At 32.6% G+C, this 26,194-nt stretch overlaps 2 protein-coding genes across 4 annotated transcripts in view; both read left to right on the top strand.

Annotated features, from left to right (window-relative positions):
• LOC127723621 (60S ribosomal protein L7-like) overlaps window positions 1-26,194 on the top strand; it is a 244,298-nt gene that overhangs the window by 149,403 nt on the left and 68,701 nt on the right. The window lies entirely within an intron of this gene.
• Window positions 106-26,194, top strand: LOC127723613 (neuronal acetylcholine receptor subunit alpha-3-like). Of its 3 annotated transcripts, none has more exons than XM_052230313.1 (2): window positions 106-144; window positions 24,935-26,194. In XM_052230313.1, exon 2 carries the CDS (start codon window positions 25,001-25,003, stop codon window positions 26,186-26,188), a length of 1,188 nt encoding a protein of 395 aa, XP_052086273.1. In that variant the 5' UTR covers window positions 106-144; window positions 24,935-25,000; the 3' UTR covers window positions 26,189-26,194. The 3 variants fall into 3 exon arrangements, with proteins under 3 accessions (XP_052086273.1, XP_052086272.1, XP_052086271.1); XM_052230312.1 differs by lacking the exon at window positions 106-144 and adding an exon at window positions 165-217; XM_052230311.1 differs by lacking the exon at window positions 106-144 and adding an exon at window positions 3,347-3,406.

Raw genomic sequence — 26,194 nt, 5'->3', positions numbered from 1 at the left:
TGCATTGATGCAATAATTAATTTAACCAATCAATGCATTAAGATCTTAAAATTGGGTATAGCTTTGCACTAGCGGCAAAGTTTATCATTAAAATATAATATCGGGTTATTATATAACTATGTATGTTTACAAGACGTATTAAAGGTAAGTCAATCGAAGTATTCTTTCAGATATAACAATATATTGGATATTCCGCAAGTCAAAACTACTACGTACGGTAAGAAACACTTCATATTTGCTGATACTTAATTACATTGTGGAACAGTCTTCTAGACCATTTCATAACTGATAACAGGTTTTCTCAGTTCAGGAGTTTTTATACAGTCTTGGAATGGTCTGGAATGTCGCTGTTTTGCATGTAGATAAGCTTTCAACTTGTTGTGCTTACTAGTATTTTACATTACTTTACTCTTTTATAGTTATGCTAGCATGTATAATTTGCCTAGCCATGCTTGTGCTGTGCTTACTGTTGTGTGTGATTCTCTTTTTTTAATTTGCTTGCATGATTATGCTTTTTGTCGAGCCTTCGACTTTAGTCGAAAAAGCGAGACATAGCGATCCTACATTCCGTCGGCGTCGTCGTCGTTGTCGTCGGCGGCGTCCACAAATATTCACTCTGTGGTTAAAGTTTTTGAAATTTTAATAACTTTCTTAAACTATCCTGGATTTCTACCAAACTTGGACAGAAGCTTGTTTATGATCATAAGATAGTATCCAGAAGTAAAAAAAAATCCATTTTTTCCTTATTTTACTTTTAAATGGACTTAGATTTTCTGCCAGGAAACAACACATTTACTCTGTGGTTAAAGTTTTTAAAACTTTCTTTCACTATTTTGGATTTGTACCAAACTTGGACAGAAGCTTGTTTATGATCAAATGCTAGTATCCAGAAGTAAATTTTGTAAAAATAAAATTCCATTGTTTCCGTATTTTACTTATAAATTGACTTAGTTTTTCTGCCGGGAAATATTACATTCACTCTGTGGTTAAAGTTTTAAAATTTTAATAACTTTCTTAAACTATCCTGGGTTTCTACCAAACTTGGACAGAAGCTTGTTTATGATCATAAGATAGTATCCAGAAGTAAAAAAAAATCCATTTTTTCCTTATTTTACTTTTAAATGGACTTAGATTTTCTGCCAGGAAACAACACATTTACTCTGTGGTTAAAGTTTTTAAAACTTTCTTTCACTATTTTTGATTTGTACCAAACTTGGACAGAAGCTTGTTTATGATCAAATGCTAGTATCTAGAAGGAAATTTTTTTGTAAAAAAATAAATCCATTTTTTCCGTATTTTACTTTTAATGGACTTAGATTTTTCTTCCAGGAAACAACACATTCACTCTGTGGTTAAAGTTTTTAAAATTTTAATAACTTTCTTATACTATTTTGGATTTGTACCAAACTTGGACAGAAGCTTGTTTATGATCAAATGCTAGTATCTAGAAGGAAATTTTGTTTTCTTCCAGTTAACATTACATTCAGTCTGCAGTTAAAGTTTTTAAACATTTATTAGATTCATAAACTATCCTGGATTTTTACCAAACTTGGACAGAAGCTTCTTACAATCAAAAGATAGTATCAAGAGGAATATTTTTATTGATTTACTTCCTCATTTTTGTTGAGCCTGCGATTAACAGAAAAAGTAGGCGAGACACTGGGTTCCGTGGAACCCTTACGAATTTTTATATTGTTGTTTATGTTTGAATGTATTCGGTTAAAAGCTCTATAGAGTTTATATTGTGTAGTTTGTAAATACACTAAATATAAATAAAGCTTTTGTATTCGTATACCTTAATTATAAATACTTTGATTATATTCTACTGATTGTTCTTTATGTAGTTACACGTGATATTCAATCGTTTGTTGATACAAAAATGTCAGGAGCCTGTAGTTCAGTCGGTGTTGGTTGCTGTATGTCATATTGTTCCGCATGTTGTCATGTCGGTTGCCTTTTATAGCTGACTTTTCGGTATGAGTTTTGCTCGTTGTTGAAGGTTTCACGGCTCTGTAAAAAGTAGGTTGGGTACTTACTTTTTGTTGAGTGAAATTTATTTAGCTCTCCATGTAATAGCGTAACCATGATAGCCATGGCCCATAGGTATATTTTTTGTCAGTAATCTTGCCAGCGAAATTACGATTTAAGTCGCCAAAAATAAACACCATCGCGATCACGTAGAAATGACAAAACATATTATCACAGTAGCGTACGTAGAGTAGGGAAGAAAGTCTTGGTGTTGTGCGCAAAAATTTTCAGCTCACGTGGTACGATTTCAGCTTTCAAAAAATTGTTTTGGCAATTTTAAATATGGTAAAAGATCGATTTTTCATGTTTTTATATCAAATGCACACTTTTGTATTCTTTGAAAAGATACATGTTTTGACTGTGGTGTATTGTCAACCTTTTAAAAACAAACATCAAAAAGGTCTATGCTGTCTGTATCAAAGCATGTTTTGCATGATTTGCCATGTTTAAACTTTATTCCATGGGTCGTGGAAAGAGCAATTAATAGAAATAAATAAGACAAATTGTTAGTTGATAATGTCACCACACTAAAATTTGCTCAACTATCAAACGTTTACATTTGATTAATTATTCTATCTTAAAATTATTTCTAAATTAAGAAAAAGTAAACTAGTTTGTCAAATAACAAATAATTCTGGTTGTTTTAATCATTTCTTGTAACGATTATTCTAATTAACTATATTTAAACAGAAATCCAAAAGGGTATTATATCTCTGAAGAAATTTGTTACAATAACAATAAAATGTATATAATAACGGACAATCATGTTTGATAACGCAATCATCGTTTTATTGGAATCCAAGAAAGTGGGAACTCGGACATTTTAGTGATAAGGAATTTCGAAAGTAAGGACGTGAACGTCCTTTTGATTTTCTTACATACATATTTTAAATAGTGTTATCTCTTAAGATAAAAATAATACTGTTAAACCCTTTTACACACTTATAAAGGCAATGTATAAAAACGAATATTTTTTATTTTTTTTTCTATTTTGGTAAATACGTTAGAACGGCGAAAATGGTAAATAGTGTCGTGATTTGTATAAAAAAAAAACACAGATTTAAGTAAAACTGTTATCTAGAATAAGGACTTTATTTCGTTCAATACGTTACAATGCATTAAGAGTAATAAGAAATCAAAATTTAAATTAGGAAGAGTCGCGCTTTGATGCATACGCACTTAATAATAAGTTGTAAATTTCTATTTGAAACTTTCAGATTAAAATCTTTATTCATTTCCAATAAAATATATGCATATAGGTAGTTTATTAAACTATTTGGTTTACAAACAATTTAAATAAAATGCACAAATCATCTAGGATTTATTAGGGAGAGGTGCGAGCATATTAGTCAAGTTATTATATCCTGGCGGCTGCAAGGTATGTCAACGAGTTCATATTTTGAAATTTTAAAATTTTTTAAGAAGTTAAAAAGTTATGAAAAATCATTTTTATGGAAAAGAATTGATATTATTCAGAAAATTGAAAATAATTTCTGAATATGATGAACAACTATAACAATACTATAAAAAAAATCTTGTTGACAAGTTATTATTTCAGTCTCAAATAACTGTTATATTCTATCGAACATGTTCTGTCTTGTCCTTACATGTTAATGATCTCTGGTAGCGTCTCCTCGTGCCTTCCATGTTCGATGTAATATCAACAGAGATACATGTGTTAAGAAGAGAAAGCCAATGCCATCATCAACTTTTCCTAGGTATTCATGTAATTCATACCACAGTATGATCAAGTATTTATCGTTTTAGCTTTAGACTGCTATCGAAAAATTTGATTTTAATAATTCAGGTCTGGAGCTGGTATGTCAGTAACTGATAGTTGTCTTTTGTTAATTTATGTATCATTGCCAGAAGTCTCTGGCCTTTGTTTGTCTTGTATGTTTTTTTAATTTCAGTTCATTTATATGTTTTGGAGTTTAGTATGACGTCCATTTTCACTGAACTAGTACACATTTTTGTTTAGGGCCAGCTGAAACCCGCCTTCGGTTGCGGGATTTTCTCGCTGTGTTGAAGACCCATTGGTGGCCTTCGGCTGTTTTCTGCTCTTTGGTTGGGCTGCTGTCTCTTTGACACATTCCTCATTCTCAATTTTATTATATTACAGATTATGATTATATCCATGTATCTCAATGCTTGGAGTTCTTTCAGATAAAAGAAAAAATACCAAAAATAGCTGTTACATATTAATTACATCGTTTTCTCTATAGCTGCGGATAAAAAAAAACATTTGAGGTGTAGCTTGTAATCATTAAATTATGAACATTTTTATTTCCAATTGTTTTGCACGTACATTTTAACTATACCTTTTCAATTTGATATGTATGACCATAGAAGGATTTGGTTGTACAAGTTTAACATTTAACACTTTTAATTAACATTTTCTGTGTGTTACATTTTAATGCTGTGTTTTTGTTGTGTCGTTGTTCTCCTCTTATATTTGATGTGTTTCCCTCAGTTTTAGTTTGTAACCCGGATTTGTTTTGATCTCTATCGATTTATGGGTTTCGAACAGCGGTATACTACTGTTGCCTTTATTTAAGATTCTTTGCTATTTCAAACATGGTTTCCAAATCTTTTGCACCGAGCGGCCATCCACTGAGAAGTTTTCCAAGAACGCGTTTCGAGCGCACTGACATCAGTACTTATTTTTAATCAAAACGTTTAGGTGCATCGCAAGCAAAAAAGGATATGAGCAGGTTAAGTGCCAATGTTTACCGAGGGATTAGCTGTCTTATTTTTAATAGAAATAAGTGTAACAGAAAATAGTTTTTGACTTAAGGAGATACCCAACAGGTGGACTAAAATATATTTGGCTAGTTTAATTTTCATAAAATTTTGACATAATATTTGTTATGACCTGTGGACAAAAACATCAAAAATTTCAAGAAATTTGAACGCACAATTTTCAGGAATACTGTCATTGGATATATAGCAGTTTGACAAACACCAATTTTAAATATTGAGAAGCTTGATTTCTCTTAACTAATAGTATGTTATTTAAATGTTTAGTGATTTTTGAAGAGATAACTCCCTTAGTGAAATAGTGAGAGCTATGAAATTGTACATCCCAATTCTATTTATGAGACAAAGCTATTCGTTTATCATCGAATTCACGATGTTTTCGCTTGCAATTTCTAAATTCTGTCAGCGTCCGTCGGCACTTAATTCAGCCCTTTACCACCCATACCAGCACCTCAGTATTGTGTTGAGGCTCAGATACTACTTGTCATAAAAACAGAAAAAATAGCATATAGAGTGTCATTGTCTATTGACCGAAACAAACAGCGCTACATATGGCAAAATCCTAGGTACTTTATGCATATGATTTGCACCACGTGACCTGGACCCTTTTGATTTAATTATTTCCCTTAGTTGTAATTTGAAAATATAAATTATATCAAATTTACGGATAATCCAGTCTTTTTCCGTCTTGGATCTAAAACTAATGTGTTTTTCAAAATTCCTTTGACGGATATTTACAAATATATTTTGTAATTCTAAGGGATAATGCTGAAAATATGACTTTTCACGAAATGGGTAGGATGAAATTATCATGTTTTTTTAAAGAATTTGGCCGAAAACTAAAGAAAGCAGGTAAGATAAAAGATGTTTAACCTGAAATTCAACATGCAAGGTGTTTCCCTATATGCGAACAAATCATGAACAACATCTTCTTTTATCTTTATTTCTATTTTGAATTTTGCTTTTTACTATATTTCGTTATTTTATATAGCAATTATACTACGGTCACGCTTCCGATTTTCAAACTGAAAAAGCCGAAAGATTTCAAAGTAGACAATGTTCATTTGTACAGAAACAAAATGAAAACAACATGTATAATCTACCTATATGCGAACAAACTGTTGATTTGATTTAGGAATTGGCATATTTGCATTTTTATTTAAGGGCATGCATAATCCTATTGCAATGGCTGTCGTCATGATAAGGCAATATGGCTGCTATGCATATAAGCAAAGTACCCCAAATTTTGCCATATAAATAGTATAGATATGAAGAGGTAGTTTTCAGTTAGCATTTATGTGGTGGACCTGTGACGTCATCGCTTTATGTTTGTCATAACCGCTAAAAACCAGGTCGTCTACAATTTCTTCGTAGTCGTTTTGATGAAGTGCGAATGTTTTCTGTACCAGCGGTTCCCATGGGTCAGTGGTTTCGGATCCATTATCTATGTTTTTTCTATTCCTTATTCTGATGTCAAATTTTGTCATGGACCCGTCTGAGGCCAATTCACTAGTTTCAGTTATTTTCTCACTACATTTGTTCTTTATGCGGATTGAATTGAGGTTGTGTTTGATAACCATATACATTGTTTTGTATTTCATATGTGTACATTTTAGCGTAAACATATTTTATTAATTAATTTCAAGTTAAATAATGTACACAATTTGGCATAATGCAATTGATCAATTAATAGGATCCGGAAACAAGCTGTTAACTTATATTAATCCGTTTCCTAATTCAAAAAAGAACATTTCACATTGTAATACTCAATGAGTAGAATGTATAAATTAAACAATGTTACACTAGATGGAAAACAAACAAAACATATAATATGGTTTTGAACACAAAAAGAGAGAAAATAATCAGATACATCGGAAATACAATAATAAAGTGCATGTTTCTGAACGGACACAATTATTTAAGACATATATATGCACTGTATACTTCTTGAACAAGATGTTTGTAATCATATGACAAATATTTTGCTACTGAGTATGAATGTTTGAACGTATGTGTACATTTTGTGTCTTATTCTATTGACATCTGAATAAGTAATAAGCCAGCATTTCAATGAAAGTCAAATATATATGAATATCGACTAGTTGGCACTCATACCACATCTTCTTATATCTAGTTTGTTTACTTCTCATTCTATTCCTTCAATTGTTTGACAATGAACTCATTTTCATGCTCGATACGGTTTTTTATTATTTATCTCATTCACTTATGGTAAATGTTCCGACACGTTTTACATTATCTCTTAGTTGTTTCAGAATCTAATGCATTCTGGGTAAATTTTCAAAAGCGTACAAAATGTACACAAAAACACTGGGATTGGCCTACAACGTCCCAAACAATTGAATTTCAACAAATGAATTGATATTATTTTTTTTTTATGTTTGGGGTACGGACAATGAAATTATCCACGGTCCCTTAGATTCTGAAAAGTCAAATTACTTAGTTTTTAATGTCTTACATATTGAGCAGATTTGTATATTGTTTCTATCGAACTCTTAATATTTGGAGATACTTGCTTTGCTCTTCATGTCAAAGATATAGAAAGGTAAACAATAGAAAACTTTTTATATTTTTTATACATTGTCATTATGTCGAGCCATTAATTATCCCACGTCTAGAAAAGGTACTATACAAGATTAAAATCTCTAACTGATAAACAAAGTTAATATATAACAAAAGATTACTATCCGCTGCCTGTAGAACATCACTTAGTTAGACTTGTCATCGGGTTTGTACTAACATAAGCAATACGACGGGTACCACATGTACAGCAGGATCTGCTTACCCTTCAGGAGCACCTGAGATCACCCTCAGTTTCGGCGAGGTTCATGTTATCCAGTCGTGTGTTTTCTATGTTGTGTTTGTTGTACTGTTGTTTGTCTGTTTATGAAAATAAGGAGATGTGGTATGATTGTCAATGAAACAACTATCCACCAAAATTCAGATAAAGTTGATGTAAACAATTATAGGCAACCTTACGGCCTTCAAAAATGAGAAAACCCAGACTGTATGGTCGGCTATAAAAGGCCCCGACATGAAAAATATGAAACAATTAAATTGAGAAAACTAACGGCCTAATTTATAACAAAACAATTTACGAAAAACAAATATGACAGACATGAACCAACGACAACCACTGAACTACAGGTTCCTGACTTGGGACAGGCACATAAAGAATGTGGCGGGTTAAACATGTTTGTTAGCGCTCAACCCTCCCCTTAGCGGATATATATATATGTATCAGGAGCCTATAATGAAATCGATGTCGTTGGTTATTGTCCGTCATATTGTCCCGCAGTTAGTCAAATCGGTTGCCTTTTAAAGCTGACTTTCAGGTATGTGTGTTGCTCGTTGTTGAAGGTTTACCGGCTCTGTAAAAAGGGGGTACTTACTTTGTGTTTAGTGATAGGGATGAGCCGCTGGAATTTATTTATCTCTCCATGAAATAGCGTAACCCTGATAGCCATAGGTATATTTTTCGTCAATAATCTTGCCAGCGACATGACGACTTAAATCGCCAAAAATAAACAGTAGCGTAGTAGAAGGAAGACAGTCTTGGTGCTGTGTGCAAAACTTTACAGGTCACGTGGTACGATTTCAACTTCTGGATTCATTTGGCAATTTCAAATATGGTAAAAAATCGATTTGTTCATGGTTTTAAATCAAATGCATTTTATTTTTGTATTCCATGGAAAATAAACAAGTCTTGACTAGTGTATTTTCAATCATTTTGAAGAAAAAAACCCATTTAAAATATCTATGCTGTCTGTTTCAAAGAATGTTTTGTGCATGATTTGCCATAATTAAACTTTATTCCATGATTCGTGGAAAGATCAATTAGTAAAAATAAATAAGACAAATTGTTAGTTGATAATGTCATTTAATCTTATTTGTTCATCTAGCGAATGTTTACATTTGGTTAATGATTTTATATAAAAATTATCTCAAAATTAAGAAAAAATAAACGAGTTTGTTTGTTTACAAATAATTCAGACTTTTTTCATTATTTGTTAATTGATGTAACGATAATTTTGAATCATTATATTTAAACAGAAATGTAAAAGGGTATCATGTCTCTGAGGAAACTTATTTTTGATGACAAGAAAAAGAATATAATTACGGACTATTATGCGATATAACGCAATCAATATTTCATTGGAATGCAAGCAAAGTGGGAAGTCAAATACGTTACAACGGGAAAAATGATAGATAGTTCCGCAATTTATATCAAATTAAAAAACACTTTAAGTGTTCATTTTGTTCAATACGTTACAATGCATAAGATGTAATTAGAAATAGAAAATTCAATTAACGAGAGTCGCTTTCGCAGCATTCGCACTTAGAAATGAGTGGTAAATTTCAATTCGAATCGTTAAGATTCAAATTATAATTGAATTTCAATAAAATATATCAATATTGGTAGTTTTTGAAATGTATAGTTTACAAACAATTGAAATAAAATGCACAAAAAAAATGGATTTATTGGGAGAGAGGGACGAGAATGTTAACCTGCCGGTTGCAAGCTTAAGGTATTATGTCGACAAGTTCACATTTTAAAATTGTATGATGTTGTTTAAAAGTTATGAAATATTATTTTTAAGGAAAAGGATTGACTATTCAGAAAATTAAGAATAATTTATGAACAGCTATAACATGTATAACAATAAAAGATAGGATATTTTCCTAGCTTGTTGAGGGGTAATTATTCCAGTCGTAAGTAGCTGTTATATATAGATATATTACATCATTTACTCTACATACGAAAAATCCCGATCGAGACTCAATTTTAAGTGTAGTTAGTAATCATAAAATTATAAAAAGTTTTGTTACCAGTCCATTTTAACATATATTTGTACTAAAAATTTCCAGTTTTACATATATCCAATGAACATAGACGGCTTTGGCTGATCTATTTTGGCACTTTAAGATTCTACGTTGTGACAAGCATGGTTTCCAAAACTTTGGCACCGGTCGCCCATCCACTGATGAGTTTTTCAAGAACGCGTTTCGAGCGCACTGACACCTGTACTTATTCTTATTCAAAACATTTCGGTGCATCACAAACAAAAAGGATCTGAGCAGTTCAAGTGTCAATGTTTACTGGGAAATTTGCTGTCTTGTTTTTTTTTTTATATATAATTACATTATTTATTCTCAAAGAAAGTATAATAAGAAAAACAATTTGACTTAAACAATGAAGTACTGAAAGGTATAAAATGGTACATTCCAATCCTGCTTAGGAGCCAAACCTATACATTTATCATCATATTTACGATTTCACGATTTCACGATTGCAGAAATTTCATTTCAACGGTTCAATATTTCTATGCAAGTACCCGATGACACTCATATCAGCATTTTACCACGTATGCCACCACCTCAGTATTGTGTTGCGGCTCGGGTAATACTTGTTATAAAAACAGAAAAATGGTATATAGAATGTAATTGTCTATTGACCGAAACAAGCGGCGCCAGTAGTATATACATGTTGCGGTGGTTTTCATATTAGCATTTATGTGGTGGAGCCGTGACGTCATCGCTTTATGTTTGTCACAACCGTCGAAAACTAGGTCGTCAACAATTTCTTTGTAGTCGTTTTGATGAAGTTCGAATCTATTTTGTACCAGCGGTTCCCATGGATCAGTGGTTTCGGATCTATTATCAGTGTTTTTCTATTCTTTATTCTGATGCCGACTTTTGTCATGGACCCGTCTGAAGCCAATTCATTAATTTCAGTTTCTTTTTCACTGCATCTGTTCTTTATGCTAATGCGGATTGAACTGACGTTGGGTTTTATAACCATCGATATACATTTATGTTTGTCACATGTGTACATCTTGTATGATATTCTATTGACATCTGAATTAACAATAAGCCAACATTTCAATGAAGGTCAAATATATATGAATATCGACTGGTTTGTCTAATTCCCATTCTTTTCCTTCAATATTGTGTGACAATAAACTCATTTTCGAGCTCGATACGGTTTTTATTGTTTTATCTCCATCACTTATGGTAGATGTTCCGACACGTTTTACGTTGTCTCCCAGTTGTTTCAGAATCTAATAAATTCTGGGTAAGTTTTCAAAAGTGTACACCAAAACACTGGGATTGGCATATAACGTCCCAAACAATGAAAATTCAACAAATGAATTGACGTTGTTTTCATTTTAGGGTTACGGACTATGACATTATCCAAGGTCCCTTAGATTCTGAACTGGCGAATTACTTTGGTGTTTTTAATGCTTACACTTTGAGCAGATTTGCATACTGTTTCTATAGAACTCGTAATATTCAAAGATTCTTGCTTTGCTCTTCATATCTTAAAGATATTTAAAAGTCAACAATAGAAAACTGTTTATACATTGTCAATATGTCGAGCCAATAATTATCCCACGTCTAGAAAAGGTACAATACAAGATTAAATTCTCTAGATGATAAAAAAAAACATAATATATACAGTCCGCCAAAAGTTAAGCACCACCTATTTTTATTGCATCGAAATCTTTTTCGTTTATATAATCAGTTAATCCTCGAAAAAGAGCAAATATTCATGTATCAATTTTGCTAAAATATACCATAAACAAACCGCAGACTTAAGTTTGTTCACGTATGCAGGTTCTATGCATTTGAAATTTGCGTTCATAGAAATAGTGAAAATTACACAAATCAGAAAAGGAATTTAAGTTTCACTGTGATTTTATTTTTTTACAACAATTAATCACACAATATCATTAAAAGTCTCTACAAATAATCTTTGGTATGTTCGGCAAATTTAATGTCAATATTTGAGTCAATAGGATGTGTAACACCCTCTCTTCCGGTACAGTTCCATAACACGGAGTCTCATACTCTGTACAAGCCTTCTGAATTTAGTTGAGCAAATTTATTCCATTCAGCAACAATTACGCTTCTTAAATCGCTAAGATTTTGCAAAGGTGGATCTCTGTGATTGAGATTTCTGCCAATGGCATCCCAGACATGTTCGATAGGGTTCATGTCTGGAGACATGGAAGGCCAAAAGATAGTGTCAATGGCTTCATGCTCATTGTACTCTTTGTACTCTGTTACAATCCTTGCCCTGTGTGGTCTAGCATTGTCGTACATGCACAAGGGTCTTGAAGCAAGTGGAGGGTTATCAAAATGAGGGACTACAATGTTTCTAAGCACCAAATCCCTGTATGTCTGTCCGTTCATGTTACCCTGCAGAATATGCATACCCACCTTACAATAGCATGATAAGAAACCCCATACTGTAACACCACCAGCAACGTATGTAGTCGATGGGCAAATGTTGTTTTGGTCATTAGCAGTTTTATTTCCACGGCAAACTCGTATTCTGCCGTCTATTGGTAGTACCAGAAACTGACTCTCATTTGACCATTGAACATTTTGCCAGCTTCTCATGTTCCAGCGTCGATGGTCATTAGCCCTTTGAAACCTGATTGTACGGTGCCTGGCTGTTATGGCAGGTCTCTTGACAACACGACGTGCTCTTAGGTAGCCTCTATGAAGTCGACGGACCAATGTTCGAACACTAACATGACCACCTTGACGCCAGTGGTGTCTAAGTTGTGGGGCAGGAGTAAATGGGTTGGCTTTAGCGTGACCAATAAGGAGTCTGTCATCACGATCGGTATTTAAACGGGGTCTTCCGGACCTTGGTCTATCATTTACAGTTCCTGTGTCAACATGACGTTGTAAAAATCATACAATGACGGTGTGTTTAACATTGAAATGGTTACCTATGCAACTAGTGCTCCTACCGGCATTTGACATGTCCATTGCTTGTCAAGGTTCAGTCACATATAACTTACCCCTTGCCATATTTCACAGTGACTTGGTGAAAGTCAAATTTCACCTGTACGCGGGGCAGTAGGAAGATGATTTAAAGGCATCGAAACAGTGTGTTCCAAAAAGTGCAGATGACCTTAAAAAAAAATTTCTTGGCGTGTTGATCGAATTTTTTTTTGTTGGTCGTAATGAATTTTCTTAGTGTATGTTATAGGCAATTCATAACACCAAACATAAATATTTTTTTCGCAATAGTTAAAAAAAAAAATTGCCAGTTATATTTAGGTGGTGCTTAACTTTTGGCGGACTGTATATAACAACAGTTAACTATCCGCTGAAGAACATCACTTACAGTTTCACGCAGAATAAAACAATTTTCTTATGCATTGCATACACCTTCTGGTCATTACTTCGAGATTTTTTTCTTTCGGACTTTCAGGTCATCGATAACTTCATAGCTAGTAAGTGTTTTCAATGTTCTGAGGGGAAAGACTGAACTAGCTATTTTTTGTTTTTGAGAAAGCAACTTCTTTTTAGGACTATGAGTAATTAAGGGTTAAACATATGCCTTACACCTATCATGTTTGATGACTGTATGTCGACCAAACATGTCTTGGTTTCTGTTTTATAGTTGCTACTCTAATGAATGTACTTTTTATTTGCCTAGTGTGTTTTAAAGGGCCAATAACGTAAACTATATACATATAAGAATATGTGGTATGATTGCCAATAAGACAACTCTCCACAAGAGCCCAAATGATCGGCGTAGAAGTTAGCAGCGATGGGTCACAATACGGCCTTCAACAATGATCAAAGCCCATTCCGCATAGCAAGCTTTAAAAGGCCACGAAATAATAATTGTAAAACAATTCCAATGAGAAAACGACCAGATTGATGTACAGAACAATAATCGAAAACATATATGCTTTACTGCAACAAACAACAATCACTGAATTACAGGCTCCCGACTTGGGACCGGCACATACATAATATTTGTTCGATTATGAATTATTCAGAATTTTGTAATTTTAAGGGAAATGATGTAATGACTATTTTGAACAGTCAATGCATTAAGATATCAAAATAGGGTATAGTTTTCCACCAGCGGCAAATTTTACAATTAAAAGTTAATAACAGACAATTATATAACTATTTTTGTTTCAAAATAACTTTCAAAATAACTTTGAATGTAAATAAAACATCCTATCATTTGAACATTTATTGTGAAAAAGAATGCAAGAAAGGCAAACCTTAAATTTTTTGGTTTATTTGTCATTAACAAAATTCTTAATAAATTAACACTTATATGTTTACAAGACGTATTAAAGGTAAAACAATCGAAATGTTCTTTTAGATATAGGAATATATTGGATATTCCACGTGTCAAAACTACTATTCACGATAAGAAAAACTTCAAATTTGCTGCTGCTGAATTGTGGAACAGTCATCCGGACCATTTGAGGACTAAGAATAGTTTTTCTCAGTTCTGTAATTTTATACAGTCCTGGAATGGCTAAAATGTTGCTTTTCTGAATGTAGATAAGCTTCCATATATATTTCTTATTCTACATTACTTTGCTCTTTTATAGTTATGCTAGCATGAATAATTTGCTTTGCAATGCTTGTGATGTGCTTACTGTTTTCTGCGATTCTCTATTTTCAATTTGCTTGCGTGATTATGCTTTTCATATTGTTGTATATATGTTTGTATGTATTCGTTTAAATGCTCTAAAGAGTTTGTGTTTTGTAGTTTGTAACTTAACTAAATCTAAATAAAGATTTTTTTCTTCACGCATCAGAAAAATCTATGTACCTCTCCATGAAATAGCATAGTAATGATGACCATATCTATATTTTTGTCAAATAATATATGGTAATTATGTATTTTTGCTGCATGAAATATATGAAAAGTCCGAGTACTTGATGTCTCAGCTTCTCATCTCAACCACAATATGATTGTAGTGGCCCTAAGATTACGGCCATCTTTAGTTTTTTAAACTACGTCATTTGGACTCTGTTGGATAGTTGTCCCATTGGCAACAACACCTCAACTCCTTTATATTATATTTGTAAGTTTGTATGACTATCAAAAAAATAGAATGTACAAATCTACCTTTATATCAAACAATGTTGAGTTTTGCTTAATTTTCAGGATTTCTACCAATGAATTAGTCGCCATTTAACACTAAGTAACTGCCATTGATGAAGGATATTTCCATTGTTATCTGAAATAATAATGGATAATTGATTTTATATTTATTTCGTTTTTCTTTTTTATGATGCTTTATACTCCTAGAGGTATCTTTACTTGTCGTTGTACCTATCCGACGTCTTTGCGCGAATAGCCTATGGATGAATGAAGTGTTTCTCCTTCTTCCTTTCGCTTATCAGGCTCTCAGTAACAAGACATTAGTTGAAATCGAATTTTTGAAAGTTTTTGTATAATTTATTCACCACCTGTATGGACTTTTGATTAATTTGGTTGGTGTTTCGTTGACTTATACCCTTCATCTGCTTTTACTCAGAACTGTACCATACTCGTAGAATTTTCATTAATTTTGCCATTTTAGAATATCAAAGGGCTTTGGGTTATTTCAATTTTCATACATCAAAATGAATTTTCCGCCAGGCAACTAATTATAACTTGTTTTTAATATTATGTTGTAGTGTGCGCAATTGAACATATTTCGCTGTTGTATTTGTAACAAATAAGTGTCTTAAAAAATATAACAATATGAAAGTAAGTTAAAAAAATTAATTTCATTCATGAAATTTGTGTTGATAGAAAATCTTTTATAGTATCTGCTCAATTTATTCAAATCTTGAGTATAGATTCTTGCTATTTACTGCAGCACATTCTGTTTGCACATCATTTATAATCGTAACTATGATGACCAATAGTTGCCTCGAGTTTTATGTCGTTGCTTTGCTGCCTCGTTGGCGTATATACCGCAAAATGTTTACCACATTCAAAAATAACGGATTAATGATAGAAAGAGTAGTGACAACAATTGAATAAAAAACTAGAAAATATTCAATATTTAAGATAGTGATTTTATTGCTGACTTTCATCATTGAAGTTGTTGAAATATTGTAATATGATAGACCAGGAATACTTAATGCTAGATAAAGACAGCACGACGTTCAACCCATGTTACATAAAGAGCAGTAGGCAGGAGCAGGGTTTAGTTTGCTCAATCTTTTGTTTTTTTCTGCTGTGTTTTTAAAACTTTGGGTTGTTTTTGTTTGTCATCGTGTTGTCTGTGTTATATCGCTTTTTTATGTTTTGTATTGCCCCTGAAGTCTGTCTCATATCTTTACTTACATCTGTAAATTGACATTGAGGGTTTATTGAGAACAAAACTTTACGACAAAAGATGAGATTTCAGACCTTCTATTTCTATGTAGCAACATTCCATCAAATAAAGAGACAAATAAAAGTACACAAAACACGACATTGTATTAAGAAAACTAAAGAATGAGCAACACGAACCCCACCTAAAGCCTTGGATGACATACCCTTCACATAAACCGGCATATGGGGTATACATCTCCCAGTTGATACAATATTCATGATATTACATTACAGAGCTTGCATTTTCTATCATGATCTTCGTGATATAATGTTGCTGCTTACAAGGAACCTATTAAACCAAGAGTTCCAAATGGTGAAGTTGAAATCATCCCTTCGAAAGTTTTACGGATGCCATCACGAGTTGGATGACTGTTATGGAATATCTGTTTCACAGTGGACGACGGATATGTTCCAATTGTCGTAACCTCAATCCTGTCCTCTTTTCCTCAAATGTGACCTACCCAATTAGATTTATTACCAAGTTTGCACTTACATGAGCAACACGATGGGTACCACATGTGGAGCAGAATCTGCATACCCTTCCAGAGTACCTTATATCACCCAAGGCTTTAAGTGGGGTTCGGGTTGCTCATTCTTTAGTTTTCTGAATACAATGTCGTGGTTTGTGTACTTTTATTTGTCGCTTTGTCTTTTTGTCTTTTTTCAATTTTTTGCCATGGAATTGGTCAGTTTGTTTTCGACTTATCACTTTGAATATCCCTTTGGCATCTTTCGCCTCTCTCTCTTGCTACCTTTTTCACGTAATCGAAACGCTGTTATAAAAATATGATATTTGACTCATATATATTAAGAATCATATGCAAGAATAATGCACCATTTGCCTTAGAAACTATTTCCTCTACAAATGCCACAAACTCATAAGAAAATCACATCTAAAGCATGTTAAGGTCTTTACAAACACCTTGACTAAAACTAATTTGGCTCGTTTAATTTTCATAAAATTTTGACAAAATATTTACTTTGACCCTTTGACAAAAACATCAAAATTTCAAAAAACTTGAACCACACACTTTATTGGAAACATTTCATTGGATATATAGCAGTTTGACAAACACTAATTTTGATCACTGGGAAGCTTAATATTTCCGTTACAATAGAACGTGGTTAAAACGTTCAGCTGAATTCTACAGAGTTATCTCCCTGTAGTGTTCTGTACCACCTTAGCGGCTAAACAAACCAACATTCATATGACATTATAAAGACCAAGTATAAACTACACCAGATATCAACTTTTGTACGTCACATTATAAGTCATGAAACAGAGTGACAAACAGGGAGAGTAACCAGTACTATCGCATCAACGGATAACAGGGACTACATTTGTCGGTGTGTCAACAGGGTCATCATATCCAGCTTTATGCAAACATATATGTTATGCTATTTCAAAAGCATGTCAAGCATTAACAGGAACAATTATTTTAGTAATTATTTCAGATTTAGTAAATAAAAATGTCAACCAGTCAATAGAAATAATATGTTCATTACATTATATCGACTAGGTAGTTGAAGTTAGTTTTTTCTTCTTTTTCGCAGATGAAAAGTTTTTCAATTGACGTTCGAGGAAACAACAATCAATAGAAAAACACAATGCAAAGCTTCAACCACTTTTCCAAAATATTGAATGTAAAATTTTTATCATGAAAAAAACTAATGGTACGTCCACATGACAGTCAAAGGGGACCAACTGGAACCCTTGCACGTTTAGTGCTCACTCAAACCGTGGACAAGTCGTAATGATTTAATCTACCTTCACTGTAGTGTGGAGGAGGAAAGACAGCCTAGTCGCTGTGTCCAAAATTTGTCAGGTCAAGTGGTACGATTTCAGCTTCCGGATTTCGGTTGGTAATTTTAAATATAGTAAGAGATCGATTTGTTCATGTTTTTGTATCAAATATACTCGTTTGAACTTCATTTGAACTTTGGTGGATAGTTGTCTCATTGCCATTCCACATCTCCTTATTTTTATATCGTTTGTATACCATGGAAAATATAGAAGTTCAGACTGAAGTGTATTCTAACCTATTTTGAAAAAAAAAAACAATAAAGAGTCTATGCTGTCTGTATCACAGCATGATTTGCTTTTGATTTAACTTTATTCCATGAGTCGTGGAGAGAGCAAGTAATAGAAACAAATAAGACAAATTGTTAGTTGGCATTGCCATCTAAAAGTATTTGCTCACCTAGCGAATATTTGCATTTGGTTAATGATTTTATTAAAACAAATATTTCAAAATTAAGAAAAAGTAAACTAGTTTGTTTAATAACACAAATAATTCAGACTTCTTTAATTATTTGTTAATTGAAGTAACGATTATTTTTAATCATTATATTTGAACAGAATTCTAAAAGGGTATTATGTCTCTTAGGAAACTTTTTATCAATAACAACATGAACAAGAAAATGTATATAATTACGGACTATTATGATTTATAACGCAATCATCAATTCTTTTAAATCCACATAAAGTGGGAACTCGGACATTTTATTAGTGATAAGGAATTTGAAGGTAAGTAGAAACGTTCTCTGATTTTTCAAATTAATAACTGTATCTCTTAAGGTCAAAATAATGCTGTTAAAAACCTTTTACAGCCTGATAAAGCCAAAGTATAAAAAATGTGCGATTAACCGTTTTGCGACCTGTTTTTTTTTTTTTTTTTTTGCAAATACATTAAAACGGGAATGATAGATAGTTCCACACGTTATGTCAAATTAAAGTTAAATTGTTATATGTAGTTACAGTGTATAAGATGTAATCAGAAAATAATTAGAAAATTTAATTAACGAGAGTCGCGTTCGCGGCATACGCATTTAATAATTAGTTGAATATTTCTATTCGAAACTTTCAGATACAAATCTTAATTCAAATTAAATAAAATATACATGTAGTTAGTTTTTGAACTATATGGTTAAAAAAAAACTAATTTAGATATGTGCGTTTTTCAAAAAATGTCAACTTTTTCTGTCCAGCACTTAAATTGTAATAAAATCATAATTTTTTTTTTGTCTTAGTCTATAAGTTGTACTTATTAAACTACACTTTTTGTCTGCTTTGCGGTAAAGGTTCTCTGCAAATATCCGACCAAAGGGCTCAAAAACAGCAAAAACGCTCTGTCCACATTGAATGTTTATTCACATTTTAAGAATTTCATACAATTTACCAATCTTTTTTTGCGCCTTTTTCAATGTTATGTCATAGAGCTACATCTGAACATTACATAGAGTATTCAAATATTTAGATAACTTCAAATAGATTTGTTCTTTTGTTCTAGTAACTTTTTAAGTTGCGTTCATGAAAAATTGTCCACTTCGCAACGACAACAAACAATTGGCAAAATTATAATCGTTCTCTTATTGAAATTGTAGTCTTTCCTTTTACTTGCCACTAATACAATTTCATTAACTAAAATGGCGGTCATCTATGGATGTTGATGATACAGTTCGTCTGCATTGAATCAATTGGTAAGTCCTATTGATAGCGTACTTTTTTACTTGTCCACTTTTCCATTTTTTTTTTTGAGAAATGTTGACCTCATATCATAAAAAAACGTGGAGTTTATGAAATAAAATGTATTGTAGAAGACGATAATCATAAAAACATGTATCTGAGAAACCGTGTGTAACAACAATGGCTGCTAACATGTAAATACGTCCACTGCACAACGGTCCACTGGACGGGTTTTGTCCACTTCGCAACTGGTTGTGTCCACTTCGCAACGGAAACGTTGCGTAGTGGACTGTTGCGCAGTGAACGTATTTACATGTTAGCAGCCATTGTCGTTACACGCAGTTTCTCAGATACAAGTTTTTTTTTATGGTTATCGTTTTAGAAAATACATTTTATTTCATAAACACCACGTTTTTTATGATTTTAGGTCAACAGTTCTTTAAAAAAATAGACTTCGTGGACAAAGACCGTTTCATAGGGGACATATCTCGTTACACAGTAGACATTTGTAAATATTTCTAGTAGTTAAAATTGCAAACCAAATAGTTACACCGTATGAAATCATTTATTTTGTCAGATTCTTGAAGAAAAAATACTTTTAAATTGTAATTTTAGCATGGTAGAGCCTTAACAAAAATCGTTCCGAAGGGGACTCCTTGGTACACTATGTTCACTTTTACAGAGTTTTTGTCAAGCTTACCGTTCAGTGTAAGGTTGCATATTTTGTATTTAGCTTATAACATGTATAATGATGTTAAAGTTTGACTTGTACAATTGAATCATTGTTTCTCAACATTGTATTTTTTTATTTGCCAGTTGTCAAAAATGGACATTTTTTGAAAAACGCCCACATAATGCACAAATAACTAATGATTTATTCTGGAGATCATATTATATTGGGAAAACGGACAGAAAGTCAAAGGACAAAAAGTCACAAATTTGATAGAACAAAAAGTCACAAATAATTTGTTTATAATTGTTTGAATATTAAAGAGAAAGGTTTTGAAATAATTACTTTTTATTGCATTTATTCATGTTACAGTTACATAAGCCTTGATGAAATTATCAAATTTATCAAATTCAAATCATGCTAAGGAAATATTTCTTGGCATCATGAACCCATTTAAAAGTACCAAGCCACTTTGACAAATTGTTTTCTTAACAAATATTTGATCAATTTTGATATATTTAGAATTCATTTTGTTTACAAAGTTGCTTTATATATTATAGTTCAAGAAAATACAATTTTATTTTTTTTTAAATAAGTGTTTTCTTATTCAAAGAAAAATAATCTCGAATCTGAATTGTGACTATTTGTCCTATGACTTTTTGTCCGTGACTTTTTTATGTGACTTTTTGTCCTGTGACTTTCTGTCCTACATTCTTATTATGCAGGCTGTCGACGAGTACATATTTTAAAAATATATATTTTTTCAAAAGTTTTTTTTTTTTTTTTCAAAAGAATTGTGATTTTTCAGACAATTTAAAATAATTTATGAACATCTATAACAATTCTAATAATAAATAGAACATTTTCGTTGTTGACAGGTAATATTTCAGTCGTATATAGCTATGATAACATTGTTTACGTATATTTGTACAGAAAAAAAACCGACTGAAACTCAACTTGAGGTATAGATAGTAATCATAAAATTATGCAATTTTTTTCAGTTTTATTTTACATATATTTGTACTATACATTTTCAGTTTGATGTATATCCAATGAAAATAGACAGCTTTGGTTGTTCTATTTTGGCACTTTCGGATTCTATACTATTACAAAACTTTGGGACAGAGCGCCCATCTAAACATGATTTTTCGAGGAACGCGATTCGAGCGTGCTGGCACTGACTAGTGAATAAGTGTAAGAAAAAACATTAAAAGATATTAATTGTCAAACGTCTAGAAAAGGTACTATACGAGATATCTCTTTAATACCCAATTCCCTATATGATAAAAAAAATTAGTATATAACAAAAGTTAACCACTAAGTCATTGAGAGTCCATTCGCTGCTTGTAGACCATCACTTAGACGTTCGGTCTGAATAAAACAATTTTCATATGCAATGCATACAAACTCCGGCCATTACTTCAAGATTTGTTTATTTCGAACTTTCAGTTGTCTATGATTTCATAACTAGTAAGTATGTTCTAACTAGTAAGTATGTTCAATGTCTTGGAAGAATACTAGCTAATTGTGTCGCAGGAGAGGTCCTGTAGCAAGATTCAATAAAGTTTCACTCATTCCAATAAAGTGAATCTGTAACTTTTAGAACTAAAATTATACATATAATATATAATATAAAAATAAGGAGATGTGGTAAGATTGCCAATGAGACAACCATCCACCCGAGTTCAAATGAAGTGGATAACTTCTTTGAAAAGTTTCTAAGTATACAAAACACATACATTCTATTTACTAACCCTGTTCTGGTTCAATAACAACCCTCAAATTAAATATCTAAATATAAAAAAAAAAATTAAATCAAGAACATTCTAAAAAGTTGCTGAATAAAATTGAGACCAAGTAACTTCTTGAAAAATTCATACAAGACGAAGTCGGTGTTTTACGTTTCCGCAAATTGGCATTACTTTTCCGTGAAAAAAAGATGACGTTTCCGCAAATAAATACCTTACTTTTCCGAGAAAATAGTAACGATTCCGGAAAAAATAAATTATTACTTTTTCGAGAAAAATAATTAAGGAGTACCTTGAACTTCGTCCTAAATGAAACCTGGAACAACTGATTGTAGCAGCATGAAATTTTTGAAACAGAAGTATGCATTGCACATTCAAAGTCAAAATGATCTACCTCAGGCTGGAGAGTTAGTCTTCGGGTAGTGCACACATCAATAGGCAGATCCCACATTTTGATAAAAAGTGGAAGTAACGCAAACACAAGAGGAATGTAGTTACCATTTTACACCCATGTATCGAATATTTAACTATGCCATCTATGAAAATATCTGTTATTTCATTACATATACGATCATAGACATTTCAAGTTGGTGAAACATAAAAATATAACGATTCCGACATCATCATCTTTCACTAAGGTGAAACTTTTATTTTTTTTATATCTAGTATATTGTAGATATAAGATCAGAACCTTTTTTGTATAAAATATGAAATAAATAATGTATCTAACATATATTCAAATATTAATAATTTACTACCAGGTAAATTTCCGGAAAAGTAATAAATACAATTTCTGGAAACGTATACTTTAAGTTTCCGGAAACGTAGTATTGGAACTTTGAAAAATTATCGGAAATGCAATACGCCCGACGAAGCAATAATCGGAACAAGATGTCTGTTGTTGGAATGTTATCATTATTACAGATGCCATGATTTCCCCTGAGGCTAAATTAAATCATAATAATCTAGATTTCAAATGTATTTTTGACATTAATTTAATAAAACAGACGAACTGTCGATATTCAGTGTACATTTGAGATGTTACGGCTTGTTTGATCCTCGCCGTCATTGGTGTTTTTTTAATTTTCTTAAAGCACCTCTGGTGCTATTTGGTGTCAACTAACTACGGGAAAATGTTTACGTCAAATTTAGATGGTAATTGTTGAAATGAAAAAAATATTCGTAAAATGTAAAGAGATCGTTGGAGAAATGTGAGTATCACTTAGATGAATTATAGTTGAGTACTATTAAGGAGAATGTGGCATATATTAAAGGGCACTTATCGGCTGATCAAAATTGTTTCCAGTTCAAGGTATGTATCAACCGTTTTTGTGTGTTCTGTTTAGAAATTCGTCATACTCCAAAGTGGAAAACTACGCATCGAAGTCAAAAGAACGGTGTATAATTTCAAACACTTATTATGAAGGGGTAAAAGTTTCGAGATTTAATAGTCTGATATTGATCACATTTTCATAATTGGGGCGTTTTGCTAAAATGGCAACATATAACGATATCCATTCCTGTTTTTTTAATTGACGGAACTTCTCACGTGTCTTTCTTAAAGAAGAGTTAAATGGTTTACGATAATATCATTTTCAAAGCAAACACAGTGTAGGAATTTTCATCGATTTTTTTTTTGGGGGGGGGGGGTGGGGAGGGGGGCTATATAGACCTTTTGATAAAGATTATAATTATGTCGTTGTCGTTTAATTATTGCGTATTGTCCGTTCTCTGGGATTCTTCAAAAGCATCTGAACTTTGGCATTTTCCCTTGTCAGAAATAAATATATAAATATTTTTTTTTTATTAATTATTGTTATTGAAAGAAATTCAGAATTTTGATAAAATGTGTAATATCAATTCTCTTATGTTACTTTTAAAGAAGACTAAAGTGAAGGTTTTTTCCCTTCTGTGTTGATATTTTGGGCATTTTTCAGACCTCCTTCCGTTAAAACATCAACCCAATTATACAATCGATGGTATTGTAGTCTATAGGACAGCCTGATTGTTTGTAAGACACTTTGAGGACATTATATGTATATCTAGCTTTGTTTTAGTTGTATGTGTTGTTGGGTTGCCGTCTTATGTGGATATTTTTTATGCTCTTCAACTTTGCATTTGATTTCGGCTTTTACATTGTTTTGATTCGAGCGCCATTGATGATTCTTATGTAGACCAAACGCGCGTCTGGAGTATCAAATTATAAGCCTTTTTTCATCATGAACCCACATCTCAATTTCTTCCTACTTATATCCATTCCATTCCATTCCATTCCATTCCATTCCGTTCCGTTCCGTTCCGTTCCGTTCCGTTCCCAATTCCATTCCATTCCCAATTGCATTCCATTCCCAATTCCCAATTCCATTCCATTCCCAATTCCATTCCATTCCATTCCATTCCATTCCCAATTCCATTCCATTCCATTCCCAATTCCATTCCATTCCATTCCCAATTCCATTCCATTCCATTCCGTTCCATTTCATTCCATTCCATTACATTCCCAATTCCATTCCATTCCACCAACCTGCTTTTAGAATACATAGTGCTTTTGATTTTGTTTTTACCAGAACCAGAAAATAAATTTCATAAAAAGAAACTTTTGCTTGATGGGAAATATATTTTGAATATGTTGAACAAAGAAAGTGAGTATCAGTTGCAAATATTACAAAATCGAGCAGCCGTTTATTCAAGACGAATATACCTTTGTAAGACTACACAACTGTTAAAAAAAAAACAAGGATGTGTCTATTTTTCCGGCTAGCCGAAAAAAAAGCCACTGCCAAAAAACAATGTAGGCATAACCATTTCAATATAATTATCTGATCTCTTTCGTTAAAATTGCATATATATACAACAGTAATGAGGGTGGTAAAGGGTTATTTTCGTGCAACGTGTTTTGCCATTTTTATTTCACGTGCAGCCATGAAAAAGTTTCGTTATTCACCGTGTTTCGTGAAATCGGTAAAATGATCAACGTGCAAGAAATTTTTAATTGTTCGTTCATCGTAAAATGGCTACTTTATTTCGCGTTCTTCCGTACAGATACCCCCCCCCCCCTTTTACGCCCCTCAGTAATCATTGTTTATTTATTTCAGGTGTGTGAGGCAAGGAAAACAACGTTTGAATAAGTAGACTGAAACAAGTGACAGGATCTGGAGAAAATGTGGTCCACTAAAAGATTATTATCATTTGTGATTTTGATTTTTGTCTGCAGGACTGTAAACTCTGCCACAGACGCTGATTTTAGAGATGTACTGACGGAACTATTCACAACGAGGTCATACGACAAAATCGTACGACCAATAACTAACCAATCGGAACCTGTTGTTGCTTTGGTCGAATATTTTCTGTATGGACTAAATGATGTAAACGAAGTCGAGCAAAAAATGACCACAACTGGATACATTGAAGTTTCTTGGAAGGATGAATTCTTGTCATGGGATCCAAATTTATATGGTGGTTTATGGTATATATACGTACCTCAGGGAAAAGTATGGAAACCCGATATTTCCCTTGGAAACGGTTTCAAAGACCTTAAAGAACTTGGTTCAGATTTTATCCAAGTATATATAACGTCTGATGGATATGTACTTTGGAAGCCATTTCAAATTTTTGAATCGAAATGTAACCTTGACCCCACTTATTTTCCATTCGATAAACAGACTTGTAATTTAGAATTTGTCGTCTGGAGTTTGGATATTGATGACGTCATGTTGCTTGTAGGTTCCGATGGAATCAACATGATGGAAGCTATGGAAAGTAATGGACAATGGGATGTTGTATCCTCTAGTTCGTCCGATGAAACGGTGTCAGTGGAAACGAAAGTCATTTTTTCCATAAGAATGAAACGCAAACCGTTATTTATCGTTATGAACATAATAATACCAATAATTCTTCTTTCCATCCTTAATATATTCACATTCCAGATTCCGGCTGACTGTGGAGAAAGAATGGGGTATACAATTACCGTTTGGCTCTCTTTTGCTGTATTTCTTACAATAGTGAGCGCTTCTTTACCAAAAAGTTCCGATACCATTCCTGTCATTTCTATTTATATCATGGTACAACTTGGAATAGGAACAGCAACAGTCCTTGTATCAGCTGTTCAATCTAGATTCGTCTCAAGATCGGACGATAAACCTGTGACGGCATGGTTAAAACGGCTTACACTCATTGGACGATCGAAAGTCGAATCAAATGCCGTTAAAAAGGTGAAAATTGGTGACGACGACAAAGTGAATTGGAAAAGTGGTATCGCTGCATTAGATGTACTATTCTTTTGGTTATTTTTCATCCTACTTGCTATTTCCACTTTCGTTATTTTGATGATTTCAGCCTTCATGCAGTAATTAATA

Source organism: Mytilus californianus, unplaced genomic scaffold, assembly GCF_021869535.1.
Source record: "Mytilus californianus isolate M0D057914Y unplaced genomic scaffold, xbMytCali1.0.p SCAF_13, whole genome shotgun sequence".
NCBI classification, from domain to species: domain Eukaryota; kingdom Metazoa; phylum Mollusca; class Bivalvia; order Mytilida; family Mytilidae; genus Mytilus; species Mytilus californianus.
The sequence above is the reverse complement of the archived record's forward strand: the minus strand, read 5'-3'. Positions and strand labels throughout refer to the sequence as shown.

What these genes read in the sequence shown, in the direction of transcription:
- LOC127723613 (XM_052230313.1), top strand. Translation starts at nt 25,001, where the DNA reads ATGTGGTCCACTAAAAGATTATTATCATTTGTGATTTTGATTTTTGTC.